Source organism: Lates calcarifer, linkage group LG14 (assembly GCF_001640805.2).
Source record: "Lates calcarifer isolate ASB-BC8 linkage group LG14, TLL_Latcal_v3, whole genome shotgun sequence".
NCBI classification, from domain to species: Eukaryota; Metazoa; Chordata; class Actinopteri; family Centropomidae; genus Lates; species Lates calcarifer.
The window spans coordinates 1,002,730-1,023,810 of NC_066846.1; the positions used below are offsets into that span (position 1 = coordinate 1,002,730).

Genomic DNA, 21,081 nt, shown 5'->3' on the forward strand with positions numbered 1-21,081 from the left:
TGTACAACATGGACAGGATTTTTACTTTAGGCATACTTTAGTGATACCGACCAGAACATAGTTTTGTTGTATATTGTATGTATAATAGTATGTGTTATATGTTGTGTAGGTGAAAACTGGATTGTAACAACAACAGTTGCTTTTATAGTTTTGGGTATTTTGTTGTGATCTTCAGAATCCATCAAGCTAATTTCAATTCTCAGCTCTCTGTTTAAGCCCCTTTTTGACCTCAAACTGAGGAAGCTGCAAACGTCCTTTTATAGTTCTTACTTACAGTCACAATAAGGGAATTGAGGTGACGTTAAAGGCAACAGAAATTGACACCAAGTATCTTCAGGATAAACAGATCAAATAAAATCAAGTGAGTCTTACTCCAAAGATGCCTTGTTTCTTGGTGAACTGTCCTGCACTCAGTGTCCAGAAGTAAACGTGGGATTTACCACAGGTGATGATGTTGGTGCTGTCGCTTGGATTAAACTCCACAGCAAACACTGCCTCGTTGGTACTCTGAAAACACAACAACACACACAAAAACAGTAATTGTACAAGAGCAGATTACAATATAAAGACTGAGCATATACAAACAAAATCTTGATTACAACTTCTTGTAGTTAGCATTTTTACAGTGTTTATTTGTGAGGTGAAATCTGAAAAAAGAGCTGAACTGTACTGGAGAGACAAAGTCTAATATAACAAGAAGAAATGTGATTTTTAATCAAATAAAATACATCAGTGATGTTATTTTTCATGCTGTTGGTCAAAAGAAGAGGTATGAGTAAGTTTTTATGTTCAAGTTCAAGTCTGTGTAACAGATCACATGCTTTAAATGTGTTGATGTTTAGAGGAACTGTTGAGCTCTATAGGAAAATCAGAAAGAGGTCTTTTCTTTAGCATGTTTTAACTCATTGTTTTGGTTTTGCATCCCACAGAATCAGCCTGGTTTGCAGCAGCAGCTGTTTTCAGAGAAAAGGTTCTAAAAAGTCACTGTGCACTACATGCTCATTGACAAACAGCAGACAGACAGTTTGAGACTCACTGGTGAACACAGTGGAGCATTTAGTTGTTAAAAGACCCACATATTTTTCCTCAATAGTTGGTAGAGACCAAACCAGAACTAAAGGGAGAGTGAACATTGGAGCAGTTAGGCTCAAACATGGCTCCAAAAGAATGCTAATGTTGCTCTGTGTCTGTGTGTGTAAATAGTCAACTGTTAGCTGACACATCGGCCCTAAGAACTTTTTAAGGTGGTAAGTTAAATATTGTCTTTTTAATTAGTTTTGCTGCCTGAAATTCCCAAAAAGTTCCAAAATGTAGGACTGCCACCAGGTGCAGACACACAGCTTAGTCCCACAGACAGGTCTAAAGTGATCATATATACTGTATGTGCAGAAAGTACAGAAGCATTTCTTCACAAAAAGCTCCATTCATGGCCATGCTATAAAGTGGCATATGGACTACCTGACTGCTGTGGAGGATGGGGGTGGGGTATAATTATCTTGTTTCTGTTGGATGAACTCGTATGTTTATACAGTATGGGTCAGCGTTGGTTTGCCCAGCTCTGAACTGCCTCCCTACACTGAACCATGCACAGGGGACTGGACACTATATTCCACACAACAAGCCCATTAAAGAGATGATGATGAGATGATATACAAGTTCAAACACCCACCTATGCATTCCTGCTGCTGCATTAGGAACACACACATACACACAGCCAGACAAATTCATTGTATAAAATATTTACACTGTTGCCATGACAGCGGTGCTGAAATTGCTCTCAGGGAAGTTGTGGCATTTTGGGATAAAAGCCCATAAAAGCATAGAGACACCACCACCCTTAATCTCTCCAAACAGACCTCCTTTATAAACAGCATCTACACATTCAGCATGCAGCCACACTGGGCATCTGGCTGCAGGACAGCCTATCTGTCACTGTGTTCACATTACTGCTGCCTGGCTGAATCGCATACTTTATCTTCAGGAAGGGTTTCACTGTTTCTGCATGGCTTTAAAATAGGGTTATGAAACCCTGTAGTGTCTGATAATTTCATGTCAGATGATGTAAAATTTGTTGACCCAAAGCCGTCAGAACTGCAACAGAACATGTTAAAGGAACAGTCTGACATTTTGGAAAATGGAAGTGTTTGTTACCTTGAGTCAAATCAGTGGTTTGATATCATTTTAATGTCTGTGTCTCCAGTGCTCCACATCAACTTGAACACAATATGTCTATATTATCACTTCATTAAGTTTTTATGTCAGACATTTTAGCAAGTGATTGCTAGTGATTGGATGTACAACTTTACCTGGATAACTTAGATACTTTCAAATGTGATGGTTCTGCAGTTATAAGGAGCATCTTCCTTTTAAATCATTTCTATTTTCAGTTTTCGGTGCTCAGGGTGAGCAGTGTCAAATCTACTGCTACTGCAGGATCTGCTGACCATATCTGTGAGTGGGCCAAAGCAATGTCCTGTCCTATTTAGAACTCCTGCATGCACCTTTCCATTTTACCTCACCCAGTGTCCTCAGGTCTCTCCCTCCGTGCCTCCCCTCCTCTGGCAGTATTCATGCCCATACAACTATTTTTATACTGTACCACTGTAACGATTTGTGACTGTTTAGGGAGGTCAGCAAAGATTAATGAAGCTTAACAACACCTCCTAATGTGTCTGTTGACAGTGTTCCCATTTTGAATAGAGCACATAATAAGAAGTAGTTGTATCATTGTGTATCAATTTTTGTAGTATCTTTATTACTAAATCCATTAGGTTCATTTAGACTTAATAATGACTGCACTCTGACTTTTCTTTACCTTGATCTCCGCATGCTTGGTCCCCTTGTTGCAGTCCCACACTGACAGCATGTGTTCATTAGAATCATCGATCACACACAGGAACGCTCCCGAGTCCTGAAGATAACACATAAAAACACAAGGTACATTTCATCATGTCATACTCACCATTCTGCTGCCCTCACTGTCTCTTTTTACCATAAGTGCTGTTTTTATAAATTAATTATTACCAAAAGATCACACCATGCCATTTTTTTGTAGAGATGTTTCACAGTCTTCACAAAGCCTTTCAAGAAAGGAAAGGCTGGGAGCTTTTTTGTCACACACTTGTACAGAAAGTGTTTAGTTTTACTGTTGGTGGTTTAACTGAGATCCAAAAATGGCATAGCTGGGAGACAGGGTAAATATTAACCTTGATATGTTTTGGGCAAGGGACACAGGAGAAAGGACCCAAATGCAGACACTACGAAGTCTCACTGGAATAGTTCTGATCATTTATTTGCTAACAGAAAAGAACATAAAGCTCACAGTCCAAAGAGGAGAAGTCAAGATGGCAAAAAACACATGATCAAAATACAGTAACCCAACAACTAAACAAGGGACAGACAAGGCTAAATACACACTGGGGATAACTGCAAATGTGACACATGAGGGCTGAAAAAAGGAGGGAAAATGACAGGAAATAAAAGCACAAACCAGGACAAGTAACTACAAAGTAAAACAGGAAGATGAAAATCCACAAGAAACAGGAAGGAGGGAGAATTTTCAAAAATAAAACAGAGATTAAAATCACTTATGAACCAGGTCATAACAAATCTGTTCATAACTTGTACTCACTGCATAAATCATTTGTAAATAAGTATTTGAAATTTTATAGTATGTTATATTGCAATCAACTCACAGCAAAAGAAAAGGCAACTGATCCCACCCCCTCTGGAAGGTCCCGAGGCCAATCTGCTGCAGCGTGACCAGGGAGGTGGAGTCCCAGATATGAACACAAGGCTGCAGGGGCTAACACGCATACGCACACACGCACGCACGCACGCGCGCACACACACACACACACATAAGCACACACACACAAACAAACAAACACATATGGTTATGGTTACCACAACTTGTTATCTTGATAAAAATGAAAATACTGTATATCTGCATGAGTGTTTGAGTCTTACAGGGAGATATCTAACTTTAAAAGCAAACTTATAACACAATATATACATCCAGATGTCTGTAGAGGATCAAACGGCATTAGACTGGTATCACAGCAGTCCTCACCTTGCCGTCTTTATCCACCCCTGCTGTCTGGCCTGATGCCACTCGCACTTTGTCAGGATGGAGGGTAAGACTGCAGGAAAAACCAAAATAATTCCACTTAATAAGAAGGGGCTGTTTAGGGTTTTAGGGCAAAAAATACATTTACAGTGACAATATATGTCTGTATAGGACTGTATTCATCATGGCAAAATAACCAAAATGCTATTACAGCCATATACAGCAGTCCATAAGAGATTGGACCAACATTTTCAGTTGTGTTGGCACTGTAATCCAGCATATTGGATTAACTATGAGGTTAAATGCTGACTCTCGGCATTGATCTGTATAATATAGTCAAAGTTACCTGAACACCATATGAGTGGTAGCCATTTTTATGTTCCTCATGTGTATGTTCCTGTGAGCCTGAACCAACACAGTAAATGTGTGAGCGGTATAACCGAAACAATGAGTTAAAAGAGGCTCAAATGCTCTGTAAAACCGAGGAGAACTGCAGTTTGTAATAATTCTCTTTAGGTTTGTCACTATGAAAAACCCTTGTGTTAATATGGTTTGCAGCTTTAATATTCAAACTGTTTGTTGCTAACTACATCAAAAAAGCAACAGAATAGGGATGCAAATTGTCGAAAAAGTGTAGATGAGATTTACACAGCTGTACAGGTTGTTGTGGGAAAATTTACAGAAATAAATTCTAATGTGCTGGAATACACAACCAAAGAAATAAAAAAGTGTCAGTGCCTAAATAATTACGGACTGTAATGTAGGAACAGTTACATTGTCACTTCTCTTTCCTTCTCTTTAGGTGCCATTTGGAATCCAGAGTAAGTTCCCCATTATTTCAGGAATAGGACATATTTGGACTTTGTAAAGTAAAGTAACACATCTATTACAGTTACACAACCCACAAAGCGGTTTTACATACTGAAACTTAACATAATTCCCATTGTGTCATGCCAAAACCATAACACTGTGGAGGTGTCTAACCCACACTCCCACATTTTACCTGCACTCCTAAAATCTGACATACTCCATCAAGCTCTTTTCATTTATTTGTCCAAAATACTAATAGTGTATGAATGTGTTTGTTTTATTTTATTGTTGTATATTGTAGTTTAACAAAAAGTTTTCTTAGTTTAAGAGTTATCTCACTGAGTACAGCTAACCCACAGAAAGCAACTCTCAGTATTTGATCAGGTTGCTCATATTCATGGCTTCATGTTGGCATCAGCTGGGATTGATCAGTGTGAACTGAAAACAGGCACAGAAGAGAAGTGAATCCAGAAAATGCTGGATGACTGAATTCAAACACCCACTGTTGTTGTGCAGCATCACAGACTATAGAGCAGAGTCATCCCAGCTCCTCCCAGAAAGCGTAAAAGAAGTGCTTCTCCAAATGTTTTTCTATTTATCATGATAGAAATTCTCTTGTACTAACCAGCGGACACAGTCTGTGTGTTTGCGATAGTGCCGTTGTGTACGGTTGTTGATGTGGTAAAGCACAATGACGCAGGCGATGAAGTACACTGCCTCGCCTGTAGGAAGGAAGTAGAGGTTGGCCCGGCAGTCCCGTCCCCGGTAACCATAGCTGACATGACAGAGTCAAGGCCACTTTCATGTCACTGATCCATTTCATTCATTCCATTGCACTTCACACAACAATAAGAAGTGTGTGCATGTAGAAATCTGAACATGAATAAATGTATGATGCTAGTTTAGATTTGTGACCTGTCCCTTTAAATATATGGCACCCACAAATTCATAGCTTAGACTTAATCTGCAGTTGACTCTGCTCCCACAAATGCTTTATCAGCAGTCCGAATGTAACATAACCCTCATAAATATGAACAAGAGGCTGAACACTGCTGTAGCATTCTGGAAGGATACACCCAGTCCAGCTCCAGTCTCTCTGAGGGCGGCTCCATCTTCAGATCTTCATAGTTCTGGATGTTAGAGGGGATGTACATGGTTATTGGCCGGCCTCGGATGAACATTTTGATGGACTGCCCTGAAAGACAAACAGCAGCGAGGTAATGTAGCATCAAACACACAAACACATTAGTTTATCAGCTGCAGAAAAGTCCTTTATTTGAAAGAGGCTCATATTGGGCATGGTCTATATCTGTATTCCCTGTTTGATGTCTATATCTTACATCCACCAGTGTTCTGACCTGCTCCTTTTAATTTGCTGTTGATGCAAACTCAACATTCCCTCAAACTTGAATTGCTGCCTTGGTAATCTCAATACATTACCATTGTACTGTTTCCATCACTACAACAACAGTCATGTCATATTCACCACTCTGCTCACTTTCTCTTTTCAACAGGAATACTGCCTTTATTCACTAATCATTTCCAGTTGCTTCCACTTCTCTGTTTCGCGATGACTGTGAAACACAATACTTCCTGCTCAGATGTTTCACATTAGTGAAAAGTGGCTAAAATGGCATAAAGCTTCCCTTTTTAAAGTCAAGGATAAGATGTTTGGCTATAAATAGACAAAAAGTGTTTTGAGCAGTGTGTTGGATATGGCATGAGTCTACACTGATCAGCCATAACATTATGACCCCTGACAGGTGAAGAGAATAACATTGATTATTTCGTTACAATTCAATATTCTCATGAGAAACCTTGGGTTCTAGCATTTATCTCAATGTTACTTTGACATGTACCACCAACTAAATATTGTTACAGACCAAGCACACACCCGCTATGGCAAAAGCACTCCCCAAGGGCAGGGGTCTCCCCTAGCAGGACAATGCTCCAACCACACCACAAAAACTGCTCACAAATGGCCCTAGGAACACGACAAAGAGCCCAAGGTGTTGACCTGGCCCACAAACTCCCCAGATTCCAATCTGATCCAGCATCTGTGGGACTTCCCTAATATCGTGCAGGTCCCCCTCATGCTGCCAAAACAGCTCTGGTTCATCAGGGCATGGACACAGGACCTCTGAGGGTGTCCTGTGGTGTCTGGCACTGAGACATTGGCAGTGGATCCTTGTGGGTCCTGTGGGTTATGGGGTGGGGTCTCCATGGATCTGGCTTGTTCCAGTGCATCCCACAGATGCTGGACCAGACTGTTGTCAATGGTTTTAATGTTGTGGCTGATCAGTCTATATACAACATTTATCAAGTAGGGTCAACATAGTACACTCCCCCAAAATATTTTTTACCTAGCTTTGGCTACCAGTGTTAAATAGTTCATCCACTAACTCAGATATTATTTAAATACCAGCATTTTTTAAAATGTGTTTTAACTGTGTCTATTATGTACACTATAACATTTTCTTACAATCCACCTGAATAGCACTTGAACTCAATTTTGCCGAATGAAAGGCAAGATAACTCATTTTAAGAGCATTAACAGTGCTCTGACTTCAACTTGGCTTCTAACAGTTATCAGTAGGATAAAACTGTATGAGCCTCAGAGCTCATACAGCACACTGGCTCAAGATTTTTACTAACTTTATTTTGCCCTAAAATTCACTTAGGTTAACAAATGACCTCTCCTCAGAATATATCTAGATAACTGCATCCAGTGGCAGTGGCAAGCAATCAAGTAGTTGTCAAGACACATCAATCTAGACCCAAAAATGTCAAATCATCCAAAGTGGTGAACTGACTTACACTGCCATTACCAGAGGCATGCTGCTAGCATGGCTAAAAACAAGCCATACTGACAATGTGATTATAGCAACTATATTTGATGCCGCAAAATATTTAATTGACTTTTTCACCTGCAAAAACTGAAATAATATCTTGTCTTTTCTTTTTTCCCTTAAAACCGCATGAAGGGATTTATTGAGCTCTTGGCAGGAGAACAAATTGAAAACAAAACCTGTGACATCTATCACCTCAGCCTTATCGTCACACTGGAATTATTTTCTGTTCACCTGATGAGTCTAATATTCTTTCAGTATGGTTATAGTGGTCAGCTGCCAAAAGACAACAGCAGACCGTGTGTGGGATATAGCTGGAAAAGTACAGCCTGCTCTGTTGACCTCCCCTGCGTAAATAGAGCTAAAAACAAAGTGACATAATATGGGGTCTACCTTGGCTGTAGGTTCCTCTTCTGGACCCAGGGGATCCTGTGTGAGAATGAAAGTCAACATTAGCCAGACAAATAAACACCAAGATCATCTGAGCTTTAAATCACAGCTGATTCACACTGGGTTAGATCTATGAGCTTTGGATTTCAAGCTGTTTTCCTTTTCCATGTCTTTCTGGGACTTCTAACCTGGGTCTGTTACCTCGGCAACTGTTGAGTTCTTTTATGAGACTGGAGCGTGAAATGTGAATGCTTAGGGTCAGGGTCTTTAATTTTTTGTCTGACCAGGAAATAACAGTAAAGGGCCAAAGAATCCAGGAGGGTTGGTGCAATGACAACTTGAGGAGAAACTTACCAAGATATAATCCTCATTTTAGCAAAGTCATGGAACAGTGAGGAAACAGGAAGAAATAAAGCAGGACAGGAAGAAAACTCCTTCCTGCTCTGCTGTGTGATTTGCCAATTTGGTTTTATCAAAAAAAAAAAAAAAAAGACAATAAGAATACTGTTCATCACACATAAAAAAAACAGAAGACACAAGATACCTCATATATGTGGGGAATATGTTACCACAGATGGAACATGGAAAATTATAGAACCAGCCAAGGATATTTAAGCCACTGATTTTTATTCTTATCATTACAGCTGTCTCTGGATGGGCAAATCCCATGGCTGAAGGTGACTTAAAACTAAGAGCCAGCACTACAAGGACATGAACTGTTAACATTTGTAGTGCACTACTGACTGAAGAACATCATACTGTGTAGCTTATCAGTGCCTTTTTCACCTTTTCAAGAAGCTATCAACCATCAGTGATTCCAGTTGTCTGTATGTTTAGAACATTCAGTATTATGCTGTTAAGTTTGTACTCTGTTTGGAAAATTAGCCTTGTTTGCTAATCTTAGCACCATTGTGCATGTTATTCCAGCTCCTGCTGAGTTCCCATCAGCTCCTGCACACTCAGTGCTATGTTCCCACATCACTGAAAGGAGAGGAACATGCTAGCATTAGCTGTTTCCCTTTCATGGGTTCAGATGGTGAAGGCAATGACCAGACTCACAGCAGTTGGTGTCTCTGTGACCTCAGCGCTCTATGTTACACTATGACTTGTATTACTAACACCCCCCCCCCACCCCACCCCACACACACATGTATATCATCGTAAAAATATATTTATACAATTTCAGTTGCCATACTTATGTAATACTACTATACCATGTGCTTATATAATTTGACACCTGTGTCCTATTATTTCCTGTCACTTTCCACTGTCAAGAAACTAAAAAGTTCAACTCATGCCAAGCACGACAACAAACAACAGTTATGAGGAGATCCAGGTGGAATGAGAGGCAGAGTGAAAGAGCAGAGGAAGATTTGAAAAATGTTTTTTTGGCATCCTCCTCTGCAGAGCTGACCATCCATCATCCCGTCAGGCGAGTTGGAGTGGTGCGGCAGCTCGGCTTACCACAGTGGATGGGATTCCAGGCAGCACCCACGGCCCAAACAGGCTGTGCACTGTTTGGCTTCACGAGAGCTCACATTTTTAAAAAAACTGATAGAAAGTTTAGAAAAGGAGGGAACATCCTATTTCGTGATATTTCTGGTGTCCAAGGGGTATGTTAGGCCATAAAGATGGCCACTGACTGAGCTGGTAGCTTTCAGCCAGATGTAAAGCTGAAGTAAATCAGTTTTATGTCAGCAGGTATATAGACCTTTTTTCCTGAGGGAGATGTATAAAATGGTCAGGCTCCCCACACTTTCCTGTCAACACTTATTAGTTACCACTACACTTGTGCCATTTCTGTATTTAGGCACCATTCACACATGTAACATGTCTATTGCTAACACAGATGTTCTGAATTTTTAATTTTCCTCAGAATAAAATGTACTTTTCATGGTTATATATATAATAAAAATATATATATGAGGGTCATTCAATAAATAAGGTGAATTTTTCGGTATAAGGACTTCTAATACAGATAGAAGCTTACTTTTTTTTTTATTTTTCAACGTAGTCTCCCAGCACTGTCACACACTTTTCCCATCTGTGTACAAGCTTCCGTATTCCCTCAGTGTAAAAATCTTTGGACTGATGTCTCAGCCAGTCGCTCACAACACTTTTGACTTCATTGTCACTTTCAAACTTTGTGCCTCTCGTGAACGCTTTCAAGGGACCAAACAGGTGAAAGTCTGAAGGGGCAAGGTCTGGGCTATAAGAGGGATGAGGGAGCAGTTCCCAGCCCAGCTCGTTGATGGTCTGCACCGTTTGGGCTGCTGTGTGAGGCCTTGCGTTGTCATGATGCAAGATGACTCCTTTTGACTGATGACCCCTGCGTTTGTTCTTTATGTCTTTCTTGACCTTGCCTCAGCAGTTCACAGTAGTTAGCACTGTTCACAGTGCTTCCTTTTTCAAGGAATGAAATGGTGATTGGGCCTTGCATATCCCAAAAAACGGTGAGCATCACCTTCCCACTGCTCCTGTCCTTCTTTAAACAATTTAGCCCACTTGTAGACATGTTTTTGGCTGAAACATGTGGCACCATACACAGTTGACATTCTCCTATGAATTTCAATGGGTTTGCACCCTTCAGCAACCAAAAACTTGATAACTGACCTGCTGTTCAATCCTGGAGCATGCTTTTTGGTCGGCCATCTTTGTTAATCGCCAAAACTCTCAAAGTTTTTTTTAATCTGCAAAAGAAATTAAATCCATGTGAAAAAAAAGTAAAACAAAAAATTTTTTAAAAAAGTAAGCTTCTATCTGTATTAAAAGTCCTTATACTGAAAAATTCACCTTATTTATTGAATGACCCTCGTATAAACAATGAGCACAATGACTCCCTTCCTCAGTTCTATCCACTCAGGGTTTTTACTGCTATGGCTTTTCTCAGACTGGTATGACCAGTAGGTTATGGTGGCTAATATCAGCTAATTTTAGCTAGATATTGTTTCATAACTGACAAGATTGATTCAGTTCCCTGTATTAGGATTGGTTTCAGTTATTTAGCTGGTTATTTTGGTAAATTCACTTATTCACTTTTGCTTTCTTGCTGAGAATTAGATGAGATAACTGTCATTCCCATGTTTATGTCTGCTGGTAAATTAGCATAAGGACTTGAAGCTTGGGGAAATGGCTACCCTGGCTGTCCACAATTTTAAAAAATATGCCTATTAGCACACTAATTAACATGTGATCTCATTTGTTTAATCTTCTACCTTTAGAAGATTTGGTGGATTATTTCTTCAGCACAGCTTGCTAGTTTTCTCCATATTATGTTAACAAAAAGAACAACAATACAAGGGATTGCCTGTTGCACTCATACTGCCAAGTTTGACACAGCTATCTATTTTTTCCCTCATGCAAAGTGTTCTTTGAATTTCAAATAAATAGTGACAGTCCTGTTTTGCCCATGCTAATCAGAAGCAGGTACTGTCCTGTCAACATGGATGCTGAGGTAGCTGCTCCTAGGAACTGTTATTAATGTCAAAACAATGTTTTCAGCTATTTGTGATAGCTGAAAATACCTTGGTTGTGCAGAAACACAGAACTATTAGGATCACTGAACAAACCAGAGGTGAGCGCAGCACTTCACAGGTCTGAAACCAGATTACAGTAGCTGCAAATAAACATATAATTCTGATTGTATTTGAACTTATTTGAGCTGCACTTACATTATTATTTACATGTTAAAATAAAACCCTGTGACTTGTATCATGGCATGTGTCCAACCAAAAACAATTAGTAGGCAAATGATGGTATTTAGTGCGATGTGAACTTTTCCACTAGCTTTGACTGGTAGAATTCTTCTTCTCTCTTCCAGCACTGTACTATACGAATGAGGCCTAAAAACAGGGCTCACCATGACCAGACTGAGGGCCAACACTCATAAAAGCTATGCTAACCACAAATGTGGTTGGTTGAGAAATGCACTCATTTTTGCACAAATTACTACATGTGTGAAACAGTGAGCCGCTGCCTGGGCACCAGTACAGAAGTACAGTTTAACTCAGGCCTTGCCAGCAATTCAGTCAGGACACATGAAAGCATGGGAAAAGTCCCTTATTTAAACACAGTGATATGTGATAATGATCACTGATAGCCTTTCAAAACCCCAGAAGCCATTTTGAATTCATGCAGCATGTCTATATTTGCTCCATTATGGATTGTACTGCTGTACTCGAGATAGCATTCATTGAGGAAAAAATATTTCGTATTGTGCTGTTTTTGCATTAAAAGATCACCTGTCAATTAAAAAGCCCCATGTTCATTCAAACCCATAGCCTATCGTTTGATATCTGACTGTAGATATTGTCTGCAGGCAAGCAGGCGTACTGACTGAGGACAAACTGTCAACAACAATTTTTTCATCAGATGGATGAAAACAATATCACAGTGATTCAAAGAATTCCCAACAGGCTTCTATGCCAAGAAAAGAGTATTAGTTACGGTGAGTCTAATCCTGCACAGCCCAGACAGAAATCTGGTTCTCAGCTCTCTACTTGACTCTGATAGTATCTGGGTTTCTGTGTACAGATGTGTCTCCTACGTATCGTGGAAATCTCTGGTGTACTGAGTTACCTCAGCAGTTACATATGAACACAGTTTAGCTTATACTGGCCTGGGCTCTGCTCCATTTAGCCTCTCCATCCAGTCACCGATAATGGAGGACAAGAACATCAGTGTTTCCCGCTTTTTTTACTGAACATTGTGGAATCAGGTGAAGATGTGAGTCACACATGCAACATTTTACCACAGCTACTTGTACAAGACGGTGGACCTTATATGACAGAATCATCATTATGTTAAATACACATACACTCAGGTACACCTGGCTAAAACGCATACAGTCTAATATAACATTCCTGCAATAAATCCCACCCTCATGAAAGTCACAGTTATCAGCACTAGTGCCAGTTATACTTTTGTTGATTATGATGTTGAGGTGGTTAGGGTTAGGGTTGGTTCAGCTGTGTCATTTTGGAGGCTGAAGTTAGTGGTACTGTTGATTATAACCATTATACTAATATAAATGGGTGGACAAAATACACACACACACACACACACACACACACACATATATATATATATATATATATATATATATATATAAAAATACTAATAAATACTAAATACTTTGACAAAGTGCGATGTCAGTCTCAGGTCAGGCTTAATGTAAGATAAGACAGGAAAGTGTGGGGATGCATTCATACCTGCACTGGCAATCAGCTCCTTAGCTCGGCTGTGGAGACAGAAAACAACCATGTGAGACGGACATGTGAAACTATTTCATGCAAATTAGTGTCCACCAGTCCCTGACTTCTGAATCAGATGGTGTTTATCTGTCAGGGGTTTTCATGGGAATGGAATTTTATTATTATTCATAGGGGTCATCAGTCTCCAGCAAGTGTTCTTTGATGAGATACAGTGCGTGAGGCTGCAGCAGCCATAGGAAAATGTGAGCTGTGTAGTGACAGGTGTGAGTGATGGCAGTGTGGCTTACTTCTCCAGGCTGGGGGAGCGGGTGAGAAGGTTGGCCGAGGACGCCGCCTTCTTATCCAGACGTTTCCTCTGCCTCTCCGGGTTCCCCAGTTTCTCGCTGTTCCTACGGACCCTAGAACGCCAGAGGAAAAGAATCAGCCTCCAGGAGTAAACACTCACTGTGTGTCCACATGCAGACACTAGACCCCTACACAGATGGATGCAATTATCTCACTATGTATGCATGCAAAATACCTGTAAACTACCAGTGTGACACATGCAGAAGCACGCTTGTTTATTTTGGTATACTTGGAATCTTTTATTGATTTGATTCCCATTTTCCAAAGATATTTCTGGTTTATTACAACTTGGGTTTTAATTTCATAGTTTTGGCCATCAGTAATAAGAACTGCACTCACCAAAGAGCAGGCAAACATCCCCAAATCCATTAACGAGGCAGACAGAGCTGCTAACGTTACCCTATACTCTGAAACAGTATCCAGCACCAGTATTAAACTGCCTCCCACACAGTGGATGTTCCAGTCCTAAATGGTTGTTCTCAATTAATCTTACCCCACACAATAATGTAGTCAGCTAATGGTATGCTCACTCTTGGTCTGAGAAATAAGCTTAGGTTGTGACTGTGAACACAGCAACATTACTGCAATGAAGTTCAGCTTAGGGTAAATAATAAGCGAGGTTAAGTGATTAGACACGTTGTAAAGAAGCCAACAGTGAATCCAAATGATCTAAACCACTTCATTTAGATGTAAAACTGGAACTGGGTTTACCAGAAATTTCACTAATAACGCCTCACTGCACAGACAGACTGTGTGCTCACACCTACAGTAAACACACTAGATCAAAATTGAAGCAAGAAGTGGGTCTGTAAGACGTGATGGATGTTTACAACGGTTCAGGGTCGCAACTTACTCAGTATTCACATTTATTTTCTCTTTCAAATAAGTTTGGCTAAGAACCTTTTTACAACCTGTCTGATCAGGTTTCTTGCCCTTTTTAGCAATGTCACCATGTTCACAGATCTCAGAGATGAGCTTGGTGAGTCCAATATTATTATTACTGAAAGAAATAATTACAAAAATTGCAACCCAAGTTATAATGAAGGAAGGAATTACCTTTTAACCCCTTGCCTAAAACTAGAACAGTTTCAGTACTTCCTCAACCCAAGTCCTAATTCTGGATTAAGAAAGGGTAAGAGATACACAACTGTAAAGCAGAATTAACCTGTTATTGTCTCTGAGGATTTCTTGTGGCACACCCCGTTTCCTGTGACATGAACCAGAAGCATCACCAGACAAACTGTCACAAGACTAAAAAAAGCTTTGGAGTCTGGTTGCCAGTGCAATGGCTGGCAACCAGCCCCTCTCCCCAAATCTCTGTATTACTAATCTTTAAACAAAGTGTTGAATGTAGAGGTGTAGTTGGATGAACATGACGCACAACTTTCCCAGTACCTCAGGGGGGCATGAGAGAGCTGAGCTGAGGGGCTGGAGCATATGTTATTCATTACCAACAAAAGCCCTTTTACAAGCCACAACAAGGAAGTAGGCCAGAAGAACACCTGCATGCACAAGCAAATACACAAGTAAACAAAAGCAGTAGTACCCCAGCACTGTGCTTTCTAATCACTGTTAGAAAGGAAATCACTCAGTTTACAGTTGAGAACAAATCGCTGGATGTAAGAGATCCTTGATTTATTTGAGGAGGACAACGGAAAAGGACTGATTAAAAGGTTGTAACAGAACTGCATTAAAAAAAGATTTTCTTTGTGTGTCTGTGCAAAACCCACTTGTGTGGCAGATCCTCAGTGGCAGTGTGTCAACTCTGCACATCTGCATCATCTAACAGAAACATCAGCCTTAATACTTTGTGGCTGTAGTGAAGTTGTAACTCTGACGTACACTGTTTGGACAGATATGCCATTTCAGAACACTTTATGTCCTTGAAAGGTTACATCTGTTCACTCATACAAACTCCCCAACCTTTCTCCTTCAGTCTCATGTGTATACATACTGTGAACCCACCCCTACCCCTTTCTGCACGTTATGCTTTGTTCAATTGCCCTCACATCACATTTTCCACTGGGCTCAAACCTCTATTTGCTGTGAAGCTAATGTTGGATATGTCACTCAGTGTGGACGAGTGCCGCCATTATGTTCCGCTACGGCTTTATCTTTCCCCAGGCCCCCGCTCAAATACATGGAAAAGAAAGCACATGGAGGCTGGAGCGAACATGATGACAGAGCATGTCATCCCCCTCGGGTTTCCTTCTCTAACACAGCATAATCACACCCCAGCAACCTGACGCTGACTGTTTCATAAGGAGGTCTGCAGCGCAACTGGGTTTGCAGTCACACAAGTCAGAATCAGAGAAAGAGTTGATTCATCAGAGAAAAGCCATGCAGTCAATCACAGGACAGAAGATGATTATGAAGACAGCGGTGGTGAGGCGAGATCACGCACAGAGGCGCCTTCTGTCCCTCCTGGATGGGGGCCAGGGGTCCGCGGTCTGAGGTTCTAACTGAGGCCGAGGCAGAGCCCGGATCTTCTGGAGAGCAGCTTCCATCCTGGAAGTCCTCCCTCTGGACGCCTCTGATGGTGGTGGGCTGAATGGGCTCCTCCACTGATGACGTCCAACTCAGCTCCTTTTCCTGCTCACCTCCTCCTTCTTCATCTTCATCCTGCTCCTCATCCTCCTCCATACCAGGGATGCGGTGGAGCTTGGCCCGCGTCCCCTCGAGAGGCTGTCCAGGTAGGAGGGCGTCCTCCAGGTTCAGGCTCTGGGCATGCATGGGCAGAGGGACCCTGTCCTGCCCAACATCTTGCTCTGGGGGGATGGGATCTGTCTGGATTGACCTGTCCAGTGTTGCTGGTCTGGGCTCTACGGACATTGGGCATCCTATGTGGCCATTGGCATTGGTCACAATGCTGTCTGACAGTTGGCTAAGGACAGTTCACAGGTTGAGATCAACACACACAGTCATAAAAGCAGAACACACAGGCATCATATGAACACAACCAGGCTTCTGAATGCACCAGCAGGTCTCTAATGTAGCAAGTAATATGACTGTACATCAAGTAAAATATAAAGATTCAGGCCCTTCATGCTCCTGTCCTTCTAAGCTCTCAGCGTGTAGGTCCAGTACCTGGTAGGAGCATGGCGGATCCCATCGACGGCTGAGCTGGAGGACAGTTTTCTGCTGCTGGTGCAACCTTCTGAGCAGCATGCTTGATTCAGCACACGTGCAGCACCAGGGTTTACTGGGTGGGATGACAGTTGATTATTAGTTATTTGGGAGTGATACAGTATTCTGTGTGTCCATCTGTGCGCCTTCTAAGGTGGGGTCTTTTATTTAACAGTCTCTGGTACATGTGCTGAGATAATACAGTTTTACCTCATTAACTCTTTGGTCATTGAAACAATACTGCAGCACCACCAGCCACTGTTCCAATACATTCTAACCTTTCCATTTCCCAACAGACAAAATTCAAAATATATCCACTTGCAGCATCTCAGTCCAAAATACAAAATAAACTATTAAATCCAGGCATTTACATTATACTGTCCATGGTCTAGCAAGTATCACTGTTTATTTTGTATTGCGTTTTCCACTGCATTAGGCTAAGCACTGCACCTAACTGATAGGCTGACCAATATTGTTATGACACCATCCAAAGTAGCATCACAACTGAATAAAAGAGTTTTGACGGAACAGTGGTGAATGTAATGAGTATGATAATCAATGACTTGAATAGAGTATTCATAAGTACCTTTACTAGCAAAACACAGTTGCTAGCTAACAGTGTGGGTGCTACAGTAACCTCATATTAATGCGAGACGTACAAATTACTACTTCCTACATCCAAGTTTTTAACCAGGAGGACCATGAATTACTTGTTTGCTCACAGTTTGTTTTTGACATGACATCTACAGAGCTATGCACATCAAGGCTTAATGCTGTCCAAGAGCCTTCTCAGAAAGTTTTAACCAATACAACAAATATCAGAAACAGGGCCTTAGGTTCAATTTATCATCTGCATTCAATCAAGAGCCTAATTTGTCACACAGCTCCAACATGGCTTCTCTTATACAACAGGACAAAGTACATACAGTGGCAAAAGAGCAAAACTAAATCATTTTAGGCTCTAAAAATGAACAAAACTGAAAATAAATTGCATTTTAACTTTTTTGACCTTTTTTACCCTTCTGTGCCTTTTATTTTTCTATATTATATTGTTATTTTTCTATTTTTGTCACTATTGTTTCTTGCTGCTGTAACATGTAATTTCCCCCCAAGTGGGATGAATAAAGTATATCTTATCTTATCTTAATAGCACCTCATGACAACACATTATCAAGTACATAGGCTAAAGAGCAAAAACTATCACAATTCACTATTTATTTACCAATTACCACATTTTGACTTTGCGTCTCAATCAGATAATATCCAGCGTGTGACCAAGATACACACACATATAAATTATTTCTCCCAGTAAGGGGGATAGTTAGACTCCAATGGACTTTAGACAAGGCACTGTATAATACACTATATTCAGATTGTCCCTCTATTGGGGAATTTGACTAAGTCTGACTTTCATGTTGTACATATTGTAAATAATTGATGTGAGGTCTGCATGCTGATGTGACTGGAATCCACACCTGAGTTCACTTAGGTGAGGTCTATATGTGGATCCTCTTGGTCACTTGGTATAACCAGATGAAGATGTGAAGTTGAAACTTCAATGAGTCCAATTTTTTTGGGAGCACTGATTCAATGTGCAGCCATTCTTTGTTCTTAAAACTGAAAAAGGTGAAAAGTACAACACTTTGCGGTCTTTGTGCATGTAATTGTCACATGTGCCAAAAACCACCATGTCAACACTGGGAAATCTTTAGGCTGTAGAGTTGATGGAGAATGTTGAAGATCACCTACCTGCAATGAGTTGCTGTTTGAGTAACGGCAGGAGCTGATCATGGAGGCGGATCCTGCGCAGGGCGTCAGCCAGTGAGGATTTCAGCAGCGTGATCTCATCCTCTTGCGCCTGCAGACGCACCTCCATCATGGATGCTCTGTCTGGGAACTCAGCGCTGCTGTCGGCTGATACATCATCTACAAAGAGACCAGAAGGCTGTTTCATGAGTGAGGCTCAGAGAAGCAGAGTTTGTTATGAAAACACAGGCCTGAGACATCAAACACACATCACATCAACTCACAATACAGAAAACAGACATGTTAAGACAAAATTTTATACTAAAATATGAGGGCAAAACTTAATATTGGCATAAAAAAGGCAAGAAGAAGAAGAAACATTTTACACACACACACACCTATATAATGATGCTGACAAGAAATTGGCAATAACTACTAATGCATGTCAAGTTATGATAAATTGGATATGTGCTGCAACTTGACTTTGACTCGTGTTCATAACAGATCAGTGTTGAGGCACAGTTTTGTGGGGGGGGGCTCTGAAGAAAACACCATGCACCGGCTTTCTTTACACTCCTCAGGACAGACAGTGAGAAAGAAAGCAAAACTGACTATTAATGCACACTGTGAAGCTAACCCTAACCCTAACCCAAAGCAGCTGGAAGAAAACAAACAAAAGTAAAAACAGGCACTTGCCCTTACTTTATTCTCACAGACAATACAGTTGTCAGTCACTGGATATTTTTCTAACACTGCGTTTGTTGTGCGACGATAAGTTGAACCATGAGACTATTATATGTGTACTAAATGTGTGTCCTTGCTTTTGTATTTGGAAGAAAGCACAAAGTCAACCAATTGTAGCTGACACTAAATGACACCAGCAACTGTTCCAATACATACTAACCTCCTCAAACTGAGAGACTTTTCCACCACACTTTCTTTTTTTGGATGTTCAGGAAGTCAAATAATTTGTGTCAACCAAAATGATGGGAACACAATTAGACTGCATTTTCTACCACAATATTTTAAGGGACTGTGTAAAAATGGAAACAAAACCTGAATACATGCTAACACAGGGCCAATTTTAGTTTTAAACAAAGAAAGTGAGGACATTTCAGCATTATGAAGACATTTCTGCATTGTGAGGACATTTGATTTTGGCATTTATAGTAGTTAAAGTTAAGGTTAGGGGCTTGGGAATGAATTATATCAAAGAGCGTCCTCACAAGTATAGAAAGATAAACATGTTTTCTGGCTAGCTGTCCATTTTGAGAGTGGATTACAGATGTTTAGAGCATTCTACTCATACAGAGGAGTGTTCACATCTTCTCAAAGACCCTATTGTGTGGAGGAGAGCCACAGTTTTGGTGTGTGTGAGTGCATATGTAGGACATAGCTGGTTCGGGTCCAAAAAGCGTGTGTACTTATGTGTGTGAAATGCTTCCCTCTGTTTGTGTGTCAGAGGATGGAAGAAAGCTGTGCATGGCGAGCATCAGGACTGTAGGAAGATATTTTCATGCTCCAGCTCCACTCAGCTGTGTTGCTAGTTCTCATGATTACTCAGCCACTGAATTCTCACTCAGCCATTTTAAGTGTTATTTTTGCAGTGGAATCCAACAAAGCACAGCCGTTAATTGACCGCAAAGTTCTGAGGAAATGGCTGGCCATTCAGTAATAAGTAGGTAAGAGGTCCTCAACCACCACTCCTCTCTACACAAATCCTTTAAAGCCTCACAGACGCAATTTTAGGAAAGGGTAACAGTTGCGATCCACAACCAGGAATTACGCAGTGCCAGTAATTGCAGTCTAAAGCTCTATCTCCACATGGATCTAAATTTTCTGGCAATTCACGTGCAATACTCAATACTCTTTATTGAAATATCTAATTTTGGCAGGAGTAAAAAAAAGATCTTGCCAGGTAAAGCACACCTTACACTGTTCTCATATCAAAGCAAGACAACTGATGACTAAATGATCAAATAGTGGTCTTTATTTTCCCCAGTTAGAGAGTCTATCAGGACTTAATTTGAAACAGGATTATATTAGAGACAGGCATTTATTTTTAATTGACCCTGTTTTACATAAGTATATTTGATTATATTTTAGTGAGAAGCCTCCCTGTTTTCTTAACGGCTCCTTCTCTAATTAGCTTTTAATACAAACTCAACACTTCTTCAGTGTTTACCTGGTGACTTTACACATTCAATATGGTGTATAATGTTAATTTTTACATTTCCACAACACAAATCTGGTCTAGTCTTGTCATACTCACCACTCTGCTCTCATACCATAAATACTGTTTTCAGTCACTAATTACTTCTAGTTGCTGTTTGTTGTTGTTTTTATCACTGTTAAGTTTCCATCAGTGAAACACAACTCCCCTGCACTGATATTTCACAAACTGTCATTCCTGACAGACTTTTAATCTGAAACATCGGTAGGAAGCATTTGTTTGATTGACGGTAACATAACACTGCTTGAGGAACCAGTGATAAGTGGATGTGATTGAAACAGTGAATGAAAACAGTGACTG

General features: G+C 40.5%; 1 protein-coding gene across 1 annotated transcript in view; it reads right to left on the reverse strand.

Moving 5' to 3' along the window:
* The window catches only part of eml3 (EMAP like 3), a 54,646-nt gene that overhangs the window by 14,693 nt on the left and 18,872 nt on the right, over positions 1-21,081 (reverse strand). The window contains 14 exon segments of the mRNA XM_051075489.1: positions 373-507; positions 2,816-2,911; positions 3,696-3,721; positions 3,724-3,805; positions 4,073-4,142; positions 5,505-5,654; positions 5,954-6,074; positions 8,122-8,157; positions 13,329-13,357; positions 13,619-13,729; positions 14,842-14,883; positions 16,081-16,560; positions 16,764-16,878; positions 18,552-18,728. Coding sequence (XP_050931446.1) covers positions 373-507; positions 2,816-2,911; positions 3,696-3,721; positions 3,724-3,805; positions 4,073-4,142; positions 5,505-5,654; positions 5,954-6,074; positions 8,122-8,157; positions 13,329-13,357; positions 13,619-13,729; positions 14,842-14,883; positions 16,081-16,560; positions 16,764-16,878; positions 18,552-18,728 — 1,670 coding nt within the window.